This window comes from Eurosta solidaginis, unplaced genomic scaffold, assembly GCF_040869045.1.
Source record: "Eurosta solidaginis isolate ZX-2024a unplaced genomic scaffold, ASM4086904v1 ctg00001171.1, whole genome shotgun sequence".
Classification (NCBI taxonomy): domain Eukaryota; kingdom Metazoa; phylum Arthropoda; class Insecta; order Diptera; family Tephritidae; genus Eurosta; species Eurosta solidaginis.
In genome coordinates this window covers 184,261-197,970 of record NW_027136985.1, presented here as the reverse complement: position 1 = coordinate 197,970, position 13,710 = coordinate 184,261, and the positions used below count along the sequence as shown (strand labels likewise).

The window sequence follows — 13,710 nt, the reverse complement described above, 5'->3', positions numbered from 1 at the left end:
CCAACGGAGTGGGGGCCGCCCTCTACCTCTGCTTCCATAGGCCAAACCATGAACCAAACTACACCATTTTAATACTAAAATCAGAAAACATCAACTTGAAATAAAAAAATCGTATTTGTGGTCCGATTTGGCTTTAAATGTGATTTTTGAAGAAACTAAGAAAGATAGAAAACTGCAAACTGAAAAGTGTTTGTTCCATTGGAAAGAGCGTTAATTTTCCTATAAGAATCACTCAAAGAACGCTATTTTCGCACAATAGGGTCGTTTCATGATTCCAGGTCCCATATACATATTTATATTCGCAACTCACCTTCAAACTTTTGTAAGGCAACTATTGCTCTTTCGATGCCCGATAATTTCGTGTTTGCACCATCAATCGCTGTTTCGTTAGCGCTTGGTGCTCATTGCCCCCAACTTGCCTTGAGCCTTTAAATTTCTGCTATGTAAAAATTCTATTTTTTAATTTCGGAAGTTTTTACTTTAACTTTCCATTTGTATATATTGTTTTTCTGTTTCTTAATTTGAGTAATTAAATTGTTAATATTTGTTTGTACCGATTTTAATTTATCATCATGTATCGTATGAATTAATTTCTTAATTTCGGCCATTTTTTTCGTCACACACGCATCAGTCGTAGTTTTTTCTCGCTCTTGTGCCTCCAATTGATTAAAAATAGTTGGTAGTTGTTCCCTTAAACTCTTTAGAACAATATAGAGCTTTTGTGTGTTCGATTGACACACATCACGTTCTAAACGTCCTCGCTGTTCCTGATTATAGTTTATTTGTGATTGCAATTGTTCCGCCTGTACTTTCATAACGTCCAAAGCTTTTTCCGAGATCAATGATGTATCGAATGATTGCTTGGTTTTCGTTTGCACTTGTGTACCCATTGCATTGATAGGGACGTGGTCCATTTTCGGGGCTATAGAGTAAAAGGGGAAAAGATAAAAAAACAAAGAGAAATTAAATAATTAGTTCTATTTGCGACATTTGCAATTTGCAATAATCTGCGATCTAAATCGATGCAAAAGTAAAGGCAATTATAAAGCTGTACCGCTAGTGGGTTAGGGGGTTAGAATATACCCGCGGTAGGTATGCCTGTCGTAAGAGGCGACTAAAATTCCAGATTCAAGGGGATGTGTAGCGCAACCTTTTTGGGTTGCCAACGCAATATATTGCTTCTCCAAACCCAATTGTCAACCTCACCTTCGAGCGGCGAATACCGTTTCATTAACAGACGAGGTTCTGGCGACCACAAGCTCCTCATAGATAATCTACTCTCTTTGGTACTACTAAATTTCAGTACACATTGTTACTCCTGGAAACTCACGCTATAGGTTACTTGCCAAGATTTGTTCTTGGAGGGCGCCGCCTCCAGATTGTCGCCATATTGTGCCGACAATAATCTGTTAAAATCGTGGTGGTCGACGTCGCCACACTGTAACCTTCATCGAAATTTAATTAAATACTCGCACTTTGATTTACTGCGTGAAAATTATATTTCTCTTTATTTTCTTTAAAATCACAATCAACTTTTTTTGCGCACGTCAGTAAATTTCAGTTGGCAGAATTATATTGATGGCGGTGAAACATGAAAATGCCGATGTCACTCTTGGCACTCGTCATTTTCATGTTTTACCCCATATATATGGTATTCTCTCTTACATGCTATATATCAATGCTCATGACATATTATTGTGTATTTGGTTCTTTCTATTTGTACTATTCACAATTAAATATCATTGTGAGTAACAATGTTGAGATGTTGCCAGATGATTATTAAAAAGTTAATTTGGGGGATTTTATCCTCACATCACCCTTTTTGGCGAAAAGAAGAATTGACAAAGTGATCAATTTTGTCACATTCTTCTTTTGCCATAACTTATAGAAATTGTTGCGAACAAACGAATATATATTTATATTAGGGTGTACCTCCCCTTTTTAATTCGTTGGTTCGGAACCATTTTTATGACTGATTATTACAAATGAACTTAGAAGTAAAAATACTCAAATTTTATTTACATTCATGTTTGTTTTGTTTGAATTTTCTTTTGTAAATAGTTACATTGTAATATATATTAGATTTGTTAAATTTTTACAATTTTAGTCTTTGCTGTTTTGAAATATGGTTTTTGAATTAACAAAATTTGTGCTTTTTTTTCTCTTTTTTTTTGTTGTTTTAACAGTTTTTAAGCCTTCGTGGCTGCTTACATGCTAGTAAGTAAATTTTGGATTTGTGTTTTTTTTTTCAAATTTAAAGTAAAAATATTGAAGTAATGTTAGTTTACTTTATTTAGGCGGTTTTTATGTACCACTTTTTCCTTGTTTTTAACTTCATCGAAAATAGTTACATTAGGTTCGTTAATTTTAGTTATAAAAAACGGACCTTGATAAATATTTTCGTGCTTATGATGTGGTTCTTTTTGTAAAAGTACTTTATCTCCGATTTTTACAATTAAAGGTAGTGCCGTTTTATCGTACAGGTTTTTACTTTGTAATTTATTTTTATTAATTAGGTTTTGTGCCATTTTGTGCGTTTTCTGCATCCTAAACTAGGCAAAGTTGCCTTTTTCCCAAAAACTATCTCGTAAGGCGAAAATTGATTGTCGAAAACTGTGCTACTCGTAGTGTTGTGTAGGAAGGTAAAATATTTTAAATAAACATCCCAATCAGAAAAATTGTCTTTTAAATATGCACGTAAGTATTCATTAAAAACTCTATGATTACGTTCAATCGTGCCAACAGTTTCATGATGGTATGCAGTTGAAAAATTATGTTGAATATTTAAAAGCTTTGTTAATTCTTCGAATAATTCATTTTTAAATTCAGTACCTAAATCTGATTTTATGGCATTCATTGTGCCGTAAGTTAAAATGAATCCTTCAAAAATAGCTGAAGCGATTGTTTTTGCCGATTTGTCTGGTACAGCGACTGTTACCAGATATTTAGTCATGTCGCAAATCATGGTAAGTGCGAACTTGTTACCATATTTGGACTCAGGTAGGGGTCCTACTGTGTCAATTACTAGTATATCAAATGGTTTACAAGGAGTTGGTGTTAAAACAAGTTTTTCTTTTGTTTTAGGTTTAACCTTGTTTAAGAGACAATCCTTACAATTTTTGATATATTTCGATATATCACGAGTCATGTTCTTCCAATGAAATTTTTTTCGCAATTTTGCGTAAAGTCTTTTCATTCCGCAATGTCCACCAGAAATGGGATCATTATGGTAAATTTTCATAAGTTTTAATTTTGTATCTTCATCTGTTACTGTCTCCACTGGATCTGTTAGTATAATTTCTAAAGATTTTAAAATTTTATTTCCAATATTTTTGAAATTTGTAATAGTGTAATGTTCGAACATAATATCGTTTTTAGGTCATTCAATCTGCTTAATTTTGCGTTTGCCGGCTTCTGATTCAAGCCTCGAAAGTAATTTCTCTAAAGTCATTATTTCGTTAACAACCTCAAAACTAAGTAACTCGAGTTTCTTATGTTTAATATGCGCAAAAATTCTTAAATTTGTTGTTTTACTATTTTTATCATACGTAATTGCAGATCTTATTCGTGGAATCTTTTTTGAAAAATTGAAAGAAAATTTGTCGTAGACATGTAAAGTAGGTTGTTTTTCGTCGTTTTTGTCTGTTTTCTTATGTAAATTTTTGTCGTTTGCCTTTTTTGTCATGGCTCTTGTCTGTACTGCCAGAATTTGTTTATTAGCTTCTTTAATCTCATCGATTGTTATTCGCGATAGTGCATCAGCACACACGTTTGATTTACCTTTTATATATACAACAGTAAAGTTATATTCAGATAGTTCCAGTCTTATTCTGGAAAGTTTTGAAGATGGGTCTTTCATATTGAATAAGAATACTAGAGGTCTATGATCTGACTTTACAATGAAATGGGTGCCATAAACGTATGGTCGAAATTGCTTGATTGCAAAGTAAATAGCTAAAAGCTCTAATTCTATAATAGGTTTTTCTGTTCTGTTTTATTAAATGCTTTGGAAGCGAAACAAATTGGTAAATCACTACCTTGCTGTTCTTGACTTAAAATAGCGCCACATCCAGTTGTGGAAGCATCAACTGTAATAATGAATTGTTTAGTAAAATCTGGATATTGAAGTAATTTTGGTGAAAGTAATGCTGCTTTCAAAGATAAAAATGCTCTTTCGCACTCTACATCCCATACAAATTCAACTCTTTTTCTGCTTAATCGATTTAGGGGCGCTGCCAAAGACGCAAAATTAGGTATAAACAGTCTGTAATAATTTGCAAACGCGACGAATCGTCGTACCGCGTCTTTGTCAGTCGGTTTCGTATACTTTTTAATTGCGTTTATCTTAGAGTCGTCTGGCAACAAACCTTTGGCTGAACATTTATGACCTAAAAATGTAACTTCTGGTCGTAAAAAGTTGCATTTATTTGGGTTAAGTTTGAGATTAAAAGATCTACAAGTATCGAAGACTTTTGAAAGATTTTTAATGTGGTGTGCTTCGCTACACCCTATGACGATAATATCGTCGACGTACAAAAATGCGACATTGGGTGGTATACCCGAAAAAGCTATGGCCATCATTCGCGAGAATGAATTTGGTGCTATATTTAAGCCGAATGGAAGCACTTTCCATCTAAATGCGCCACGGTCGGTGCTGAAAGACGTAATGTCACGAGAGTCAGGATGCAAGGGGATTTGGTGAAATCCTGAAAAAAGATCTAATGTGGAAAAATACTTTGCCCTGCCAAGATTGTCTAAAATATCGTCAACTCTAGCTAGTGGAAATTTATCAGCAATGAGTTTTTTGTTTACCGCGCGAAAATCTACGCACATACGATATGCTTTTTGACCATTAGTATCTTTTTTTGGGACTACAATCAAAGGACTATTGTAATTCGAATAACTGGGTTCAATCAAATCATTGTCTAATAATTTATTTACTTGGCGATTTATTTCTTCGCGTTGAGAGTATGGCAATCTATAGTTTTTAACATATACCGGATCGTTGTGTGTCAATCTTAGTTTTTGCTCGTAAAAGTTATTTAAAGTCATTTTGTCCGTGTCAAGAGCGAAAATGTCGGCATAATCTATGCAAAGGTCAATTAATTTACTATGAGCACGTTGAGGTATTTGATTTTTTAAAATCGAAGTTAGGTTTTTCGTACGTTTTTCTTCTGTTTCTGTCTTGTTAATTGTATAAACATTGTAGTTTGAAAGTTTTTCTGTCCGAATACTTTTTATTTTCACATACTTTATATCATCTGTGGTATTTATAACTTTAATAATTGGGTTACTGGAATTAACAATGCACCTAGCTGTGAAAACACCTTTTTCGATTTCCTGCGAGTCTACGAAAAGTGGCTCGGGTGAATCTCCTAAATCAAAAGGTCTGAATATTTCGCATCTTGGTGGAATGATACAACTGTCGCTTTCTGTTCCGTGCAGGATTGGTATCGCGACTTTTTCATTACCTACCCAAACGAAATACTATTTCTTTCATAATTAATAATGCATTTGTTAATTTTCAGAAAATCTTTACCCAGTATGCCATCGGATGGAATATTAAAGTCTTCATTCACTACATGTAAAGTATGTTTAATAGAAAAGTTTGAAAAATTTAAATTTGCTGTAATTTTACCTAAAGTGGAAACTGAATTGGAAGAGACACCGGTAATGTTAATGATGTCGTTCGTGTTTAAGGAAATATTTCTGTCTAGACATGATATTTTTATTAAGGAAATGTCCGCTTGAGTGTCTACTAAGAAAGAACAAAATTTTTGTGACTCGTTTAGTTGTAATTCTATAAAATCAGAGTAATTTAAATTTAAACAATAGATGGCTATTGGTGAGAGAAGTTCGCTTACTCGCTTAATTCGTCCTCCCTCAGTGTTCGATCCTGAGGGGCACTGGCGTTTAAAGCGCGAACGTTTGCGTTTCACCTCTACCGTTTGAGGATCTTGAATTGTTGTTTCTATTGTTACTATTGTTTCGATTAGGGTTGGTATTTGGACGCGTATTATTATTGTGATTATTCTGATATCTATTTCCGTTATAATTCCTATATCTTTGATTATTGTTACCGTTATAGTTACTATTGTATGAAAATGAATTATTGTTTCTATAACCAGTATAGCCACGGTTTGGGTAAAAACCTCGATAACTACCACGTGAATTTCTAAATGTACTGTTACCACGTGATCGAAAAGCTAAAAGCTGACGCTCAGTTACTTCATTGTTTTGTTCTACAATTAATTTTGCTACTACGTCTTTCGGATCAGTAAATGCCGTTGAGGCTAAAATGGTTTTTACTAAATTGGATTTTGCGTTTAAACGACACACGTTAACAGTTTGTTCGACTGCCATTTCATGAGCTTTCGTTTGAGTGATCCCTTCAATAATAAGAGACCGCTCAAGTGAGTCAGGTAAATCTTCAACTTTTTTGGCAAAGTCTGTATAATTATTAACGCTAACGTGCAACGCTGCAATTCTCCCTGCTACAACTTTCGAGTTGTCTAGTTTGATCCTATTACGTAGAGCTGTTTTAATTTCATTGACTGAAGTTACTTGTGTTGGTAGTGCTTCACGAGCTTTACTCTCTAATTTTGATTTTAAGAACGCTATAAAAGTATCGGTTAAATCTGCAGTGGCGAAATTGTTCGAGTAATGCAATTTTGTCTATAAAAGAATAAAGTGCTAGTGGATCACCACTGTAGTTTTCTCTAATAGAATTAGCACATGTGTTAATAAAAATTCTTTTATCCTCTGGTGTTGTCATGATTTGATCGTTAAGATCTGGAGCTGAATTAGAAGAAGATGAGGCCACGTTTGTACTATTTGGATCGTTAGGATCTGATTTTAGAGTAGAAGTTAAAATTTCACTATTTGAATCGTTGAGATTTGAAACTAAATTAGAAGTTGAATTTTTAATGGAAGAATTTTCGAAGCCTGGAAAATCTGTTGATAAAGAGAATCTATTTTCCTGGTTTGTGACTTTTTCGGTCGAAGATGAAGCTAAACTTTCGTAGCTTGAGCCTGATTTATCTGAATCGGATTCTGAATCTGAAGTTTTTTGCACTTGTCTACCACTTCTAAGGTTGTACATATGAAATTACTAAAGCACTTGTTTGAATGTTGAATTTAAGATTGAAGTTAAATTGTTGAGGAAAAAGAGCGAAGGAAAAATTTAAAGAAATATTTAACAATTTATTATAAGAATTAATTGATACTGCAGTAAATTTTTATGAAAAATTAGTAAAAAGTAATTGAATTCAAAATGGCTCAAAAGTATGTAAGTATTAATTGGTAAAAGTCTTAAAATGTACTCACGGACGCACCGCTTTATTCAAAAAAAATCTCAATTTGGTTTTTCACGGAACCACCGCATGTAATAAAAAAAAATCTTAATTGGTTTTTAACGGAACCCACCGTATGTATCAAAAAAAAATTAATTGGTTTTATCGAAAACCACCGTATGTATCAAAAAAAATTAATTGGTTTTATCAAAAACCACCGTATGTATCAAAAAAAATTAATTGGTTTTATCGAAAACCACCGTATGTATCAAAAAAAATTAATTGGTTTTATCAAAAACCACCGTATGTATCAAAAAAAAAAATTAATTTGGTTTTATCGAAAACCACTCTAATATCAAAATCCAAAATTTATATGCTATTGAAACAATCCAAGTTAATTATATGATAAGCCAATGCATTGCATTTAATGGTAATTAAAATGTCTTATATACGTATATATGTTTGAAAAAGAAAACCGTAAGCAAGAATAATTTTAAATAAATACATATATATACTTAATTTTCGCTGCTGCTAGTTTCCGTCACTGCTGCTGCTGCGCTGGCAGACCTGAATCGCTGCTGGTGTTGTTGCTGCTACTGATTGCGGTAAAAATGGCGCTGTATTGGTGGTGGTTTTTCGCGTTCCGTTATGTGAGTAGGTGGAGGAATGCCGTTAGAAATTCCGATGGTGGGTGGTACAGTTTGCCCTTACGTAGGCGAATTAGTTTTTCGAATTTATAATTATTTTTTTTTTGTTGTATTATCTCTGCTTCTTTTTATATTTGTTGTAGTCGTAGATTTAATTGAGGGAAAAAAATATTTTATTTCTGTTGCTTTTTATAAATTTTAATTGTGAAATTTAGTTAAATTAATTATGAATTTATGGACTTTAGTTAGGAGTTTGTATTAACTCTGTTTTTCGTTGTAGATTTGCATGTTTTTATTAGAAAATTGTATTACTTCTGTTTTTCGTTAATAGATTTACGTATATTTGTTAGAAAAATTAAAGTATTTCCGTTTTTATTAAAAGTGTTTAGGTATTTGTTAGAAAAATTTTATTACTTCCGTTTTAATTAAAAATGTTTAGATATTTGTTAGAAAAATTGTATTATTTCCGTTTTCATTAAAAATGTTTAGATATTTGTTAGAAAAATTTTATTATTTCCGTTTTTATTAAAAATTATAGATATTTTTTTTAGAAAATTTTTATTATTTCCGTTTTCATTAAAAATGTTTAAATATTTTTTAGAAAAATTTTATTTAAATTTGTTTTTTTTCCACTGCACCACCACTTTGCAAATTTTCACTCCACTCTACTCACCGCTGCTGTCCAAAACGAAAAAATTACCGGTTCGCCACGATGCCAAGATGAAAAATGAACGAGGCTCCAGCCTCACGGTCGCCATGTTACTCCTGGAAACTTACGCTATAGGTTACTTGCCAAGATTTGTTCTTGGAGGGCGCCGCCTCCAGATTGTCGCCATATTGTGCCGACAGTAATCTGTTAAAATCGTGGTGGTCAACGTCGCCACACTTTAACCTTCATCGAAATTTAAATAAATACTCGCACTTTGATTTACTGCGTGAAAATTATATTTATCTTTATTTTCTTTAAAAATCACAATCAACTTTTTTTTGCGCACGTCAGTAACTTTCAGTTGGCAGAATTATATTGATGGTGGTGAAACATGAAAATGCCGATGTCACTCTTGGCACTCGTCATTTTCATGTTTTACCCCACATATATCGTATTCTCTCTTACATGCTATATTTCAATGCTCATGATATATTATTGTGTATTTGGTTCTTTCTATTTGTACTATTCACAATTAAATATCATTGTGAGTAACAATGTTGAAATGTTGCCAGATGATTATTAAAAAGTTAATTTGGGGGATTTTATCCTCACAACATTATACTCAGATGCAACTGAAATATGTGTCTATGTTTCATCCTCTACACCAAATCTATATATCCTATACCTGTCCACTATTCATCGCAACTGATTCAGCTATATGTTATACATTATGGCCACCAGAGGTTTGTGTCTCCGATTTTAGGTACACCCTCTTCTGTAGCTAGTTATTTAACCACTGCCTTTAGTGGTTAACCAAATATTTAAATATTTATTTTTAGAAATATTATTTTATTTACTTTTGAGTTTAAATATTTTCAAACTAATTAGAATTTTCTTTTTTTTCGAAGTTATTCAAAAATTTTAAGTTAACATGAAAACTCAATTAAAAATTATTTTAAAAATTAAAGTAAAGAATAGAAAGTAGTTAACACTATATTTACTCCCCCTCCAAGAAAATTTGAAACAAACAAATTATTAATTAATATTAAATGTAACCTTTTTTGTTTTTTGTTGTTTAATGTATTTGTATTTAAATTAGTGTTAATAAGTACGTTTGCTGGTTTAAGTAAATCAATTGTAATATTGTTAATAATATTTTTGTATTGAATTGTAAATGTTTTATGTTTCTTAGAGATAACTTTAAAAGGTCCTTCATAAGGTGATTCTAAATTAGATTTACGAAGAACTTTAACAAAAACATACTCACAATTTTCTAATTGTTTAGGAACGAAAAAATTTTCTTTCTTATGATGAAAAACTTTAGAACGAACAAGTGAAAAATATTCTCTTATTTTATGAAGAGCGTCATTAGAAAAATCATGTTCTTTATTACTATTTGAAATAATTAATTCACCAGGTATTCTAAGTGTTTGGCCATAAACAAGTTCAGCAGATGAACATTTTAAATCTTCTTTAATAGAAGTTCGTAAACCAAGTAGAATGAATGGTAAAATGTCAGACCAATGAACCGAGTCCTTTGATGCTATAATTGCTGCTTTTAAAGTTCGATGAAATCTCTCTATCATGTCATTTGCTTGGGGATGGTAAGGAGATGTATGAATTTTATGGGAACTTAAAAGTTTAGTTAATTCCGTAAAAAATTTTTAGGTGAATTGTGAACCTTGCTCTACTCTAATATTCAATGGTATACCAAATCGTGGTATATAATTTTGAATAAAAGTTTTTACTATAGTATTTGTTGAAATATCTTTAAGTGGATAAGCTTCAGGCCAACGTGAAAATCTATCAATAATTGTTAAAATATAAGAATTTTCATTTGAAACTGGAAGAGGTCCAACAATATCCATATGAATATGTTCAAAACGGCCTGATGGTATTTGAATTTTTTGGATAGGAGATTTAGTATGTCTTGAAATTTTGGATTTTTGACAATTGATGCAAGATGAAGTCCAATCGTTAATTTCTTTACGCATGTTAGGACAATAATATTTATTTTGAATTAATTTTCTAGTTGTTCTTATACTTGGATGAGATGATGAGTGAATTTTGTCAAATATAATAGTACCATTTTTGTCGAAATGTGTAAGTAAAGTATTTTTAGCAAACATTTTTTTAACATTTTCGAAAGCTGTTGTGGTTTCATTTGTCCAATTTAATTGTTTGAGTTTGTTTTTAATTGCGTGTGTTAACATTTCATGAAGAGGACTAAGTTCTGTTGCTAACATTTTAATATATCTGTGATAGTAATTTATCATACCTAAAAATTTTTGTAATTTATTTATAGAAATTGGTTTTTCAAAATTTGTTATGATTTCAATTCTATCTAAAGATGGTTTAATACCTTCGCCTGAAATTTCGTAACTTAAGAAATTTAATTTATTTACACCGAGAGTACATTTTGAAGGTTTACTATTTAAATTATATTCTTCAAGTCTTTTGAAAACTGATTTTAAATGATTTATATGTTGATCTTCATTATCACTGGCAATAAGAATGTCATCAATGTATGTAAATACAAAATCGAAATCAGAAAATACTTCATTAATAAAGCGTTGGAAATTTCGTAAACCGAAGGTCATTCTTACGAATTCAAACATTCCAAAAGGGGTAGTTATTGCAGTTTTATGAATGTCTTCTTCTGCCATTGGAATTTGGTGGTAGGCACGCACAAGATCAATTTTGGAAAAAAATTGTTTGTTTTTTAAATCAATTGTTAAATCGTGAATATGTGGTAAAGGATACCGATCTGGTGTAGTAATAAAATTAAGTCTTCGATAATCTCCGCAAGGTCTCCAATCATTTGGCTCTTTTTTAGGAACGAGATGAAGTGGAGATGTAATAGGAAAATTTGAGGGTCTGCATATACCAGTTTTAACTAAAAATTCAAATTCAGTTTTAGCAATTTTAAGTTTGATTGGATCAAGACGTCTGGGTTTCGGAAATGGTAAAATACCTTTTGTTTCTATCCTGTGAACCGTATGGTGTTTAACTTTTTTAGTATAATCTGGTTCGCAGGTAATAGATGGAAATTCATTAAGTAATTTTGAAAACTTATTTTCGACAATAGGAATTTTGAGTGAGAAAATATTAGAAAATCCAGAAGATCCGGCAACTTTAATTTTTGTAGTAGAATCCATTATTTCTTTATTTTTAATATTGACAATAATTCCGAATTTTTCTAAAACGTTTGCTCCTAAAATTGGTGTATCAATATTCGCAATAATGAACGGAAATTCAAAATCTCTTCTTAAACCTAAATCAATTTTAAGTAGTTTTGTACCGAAAGTTTCAATTGAAGAACCGTTTGCTGCAGTCAAAGTAAGATCCGAATTTCTTTTATAAATTTTAAATTTAGAAAAGGGAATAACTGATACAACTGCACCGGTATCGATAAGAAAATTAAGTTTATTGAATTTATCAAATATGAATAGGCGACGAGTAGGTTTAATAATAGTTCCATTATCTGTCACCGTCATAATGGATCGTTTCAGTTTAAATTTTGTTCGTAATTTGAATTATGATTTTGATTAAAATTGCATGTGGGTATACATTTGAGAGCGTTATTCTTAAATTTTTTGTGATACCAACAAATAGTTGTTTGTGAATTAAAATTACGATTGTTTGAAAAATTTCTTGATCCTGAAAAATTTCAAGATTTAGATCTATTTCTATGTTTAGATCTTGAACGGATTTGTAATTGATTAATATCATTAGAAATTTTATTTAAATTTTGAAAAATAGTCGTGGTTAATTCAGTTAAATTTTTAACGCATTGTTCTAAAATATTATTATTTATACTTGAGACTACAGGAAATTTGGAAAAATGAGGATTATTGATTAAATCAAAAAGTTTGTCAGCTAAAATAATAATTTGATCTCTGTTTTGATTATTATTGGAAGTCAAATGAATTTGTATTTCTTGTGGTAATTTACGAATCCACAATTTAAAGAGTAATTCTTGGCTAACTATGGAGGCTGAACCTATAAGTGATTTCATAAATCTGAATAATTCAGATGGTGAACGATTACCAAGTTCAGCTTTTGAAAATAATTGTTCTAATCGTTTTTCTACGCTAAGAGAAAATCTTTCACATAGAATTTTTTTGATTGTATCATATTTATTAAAAAGAGGAGGAGGGTTAATAACATCTAAAATTTTAGAAATAGTATCTCGTTGAAGAGTAATTAGAACATTTTGAAATTTTAAATTATCATCAGTGATATTATTAATTTCAAATTGTCCTTCAACAAGTAAAAACCAGGCATCAGGACAATCTTGCCATAATTGTGGTAATTTAACAGATTTAGTAGAAGGAAATTTTGTAAAGTTATCTTGTGTTGAAGTATCTTGTGTTATATTAGAGATGTTGTTTTGTGTTGTATTAATGAAAAATAATAATTTGATCTCTGTTTTGATTATTATTGGAAGTCAAATGAATTTGTATTTCTTGTGGTAATTTACGAATCCACAATTTAAAGAGTAATTCTTGGCTAACTATGGAGGCTGAACCTATAAGTGATTTCATAAATCTGAATAATTCAGATGGTGAACGATTACCAAGTTCAGCTTTTGAAAATAATTGTTCTAATCGTTTTTCTACGCTAAGAGAAAATCTTTCACATAGAATTTTTTTGATTGTATCATATTTATTAAAAAGAGGAGGAGGGTTAATAACATCTAAAATTTTAGAAATAGTATCTCGTTGAAGAGTAATTAGAACATTTTGAAATTTTAAATTATCATCAGTGATATTATTAATTTCAAATTGTCCTTCAACAAGTAAAAACCAGGCATCAGGACAATCTTGCCATAATTGTGGTAATTTAACAGATTTAGTAGAAGGAAATTTTGTAAAGTTATCTTGTGTTGAAGTATCTTGTGTTATATTAGAGATGTTGTTTTGTGTTGTATTAATGTTAGAATTTTGAGTTGTGTTGTGAGTCATTGTGTTATTTGTATAATTGTTGTTTTGATTTTCCGAATTTGTAAACTTACGGGTTCGTATTGGAGAACGTAGAACCATATGAAAAAAAAAAATTAAATGAAAGATTTGAAAATTAGGAAATATTTAAGATTTTTTTTTGGAAAGGGAGTTAACAA

At 31.0% G+C, this 13,710-nt stretch overlaps 1 protein-coding gene across 9 annotated transcripts in view; it reads right to left on the bottom strand.

Annotated features, from left to right (window-relative positions):
- Positions 1–8,039, bottom strand: part of LOC137235983 (uncharacterized) — a 50,198-nt gene extending 42,159 nt beyond the window's left edge. For 3 of the 9 annotated variants that reach the window (XR_010948190.1, XR_010948191.1, XM_067758718.1), the window contains exons 1-3: positions 1,207–1,561; positions 555–922; positions 311–436 (exon numbers count right to left, since the gene is read on the bottom strand). Coding sequence is in view for 1 of the 9 variants with exons in the window: in XM_067758718.1 (XP_067614819.1) it covers positions 332–436; positions 555–922; positions 1,207–1,267 (534 nt within the window). In the remaining 8 variants the exon portion in view is untranslated. Of the gene's footprint in view, positions 1–310; positions 923–1,206; positions 1,562–7,807 lie in introns of those variants that run through there. The other 6 variants (XR_010948193.1, XR_010948192.1, XR_010948188.1 and 3 more) reach the window with 6 other exon arrangements.
- Between the last annotated feature and the right edge of the window lie 5,671 nt (positions 8,040–13,710).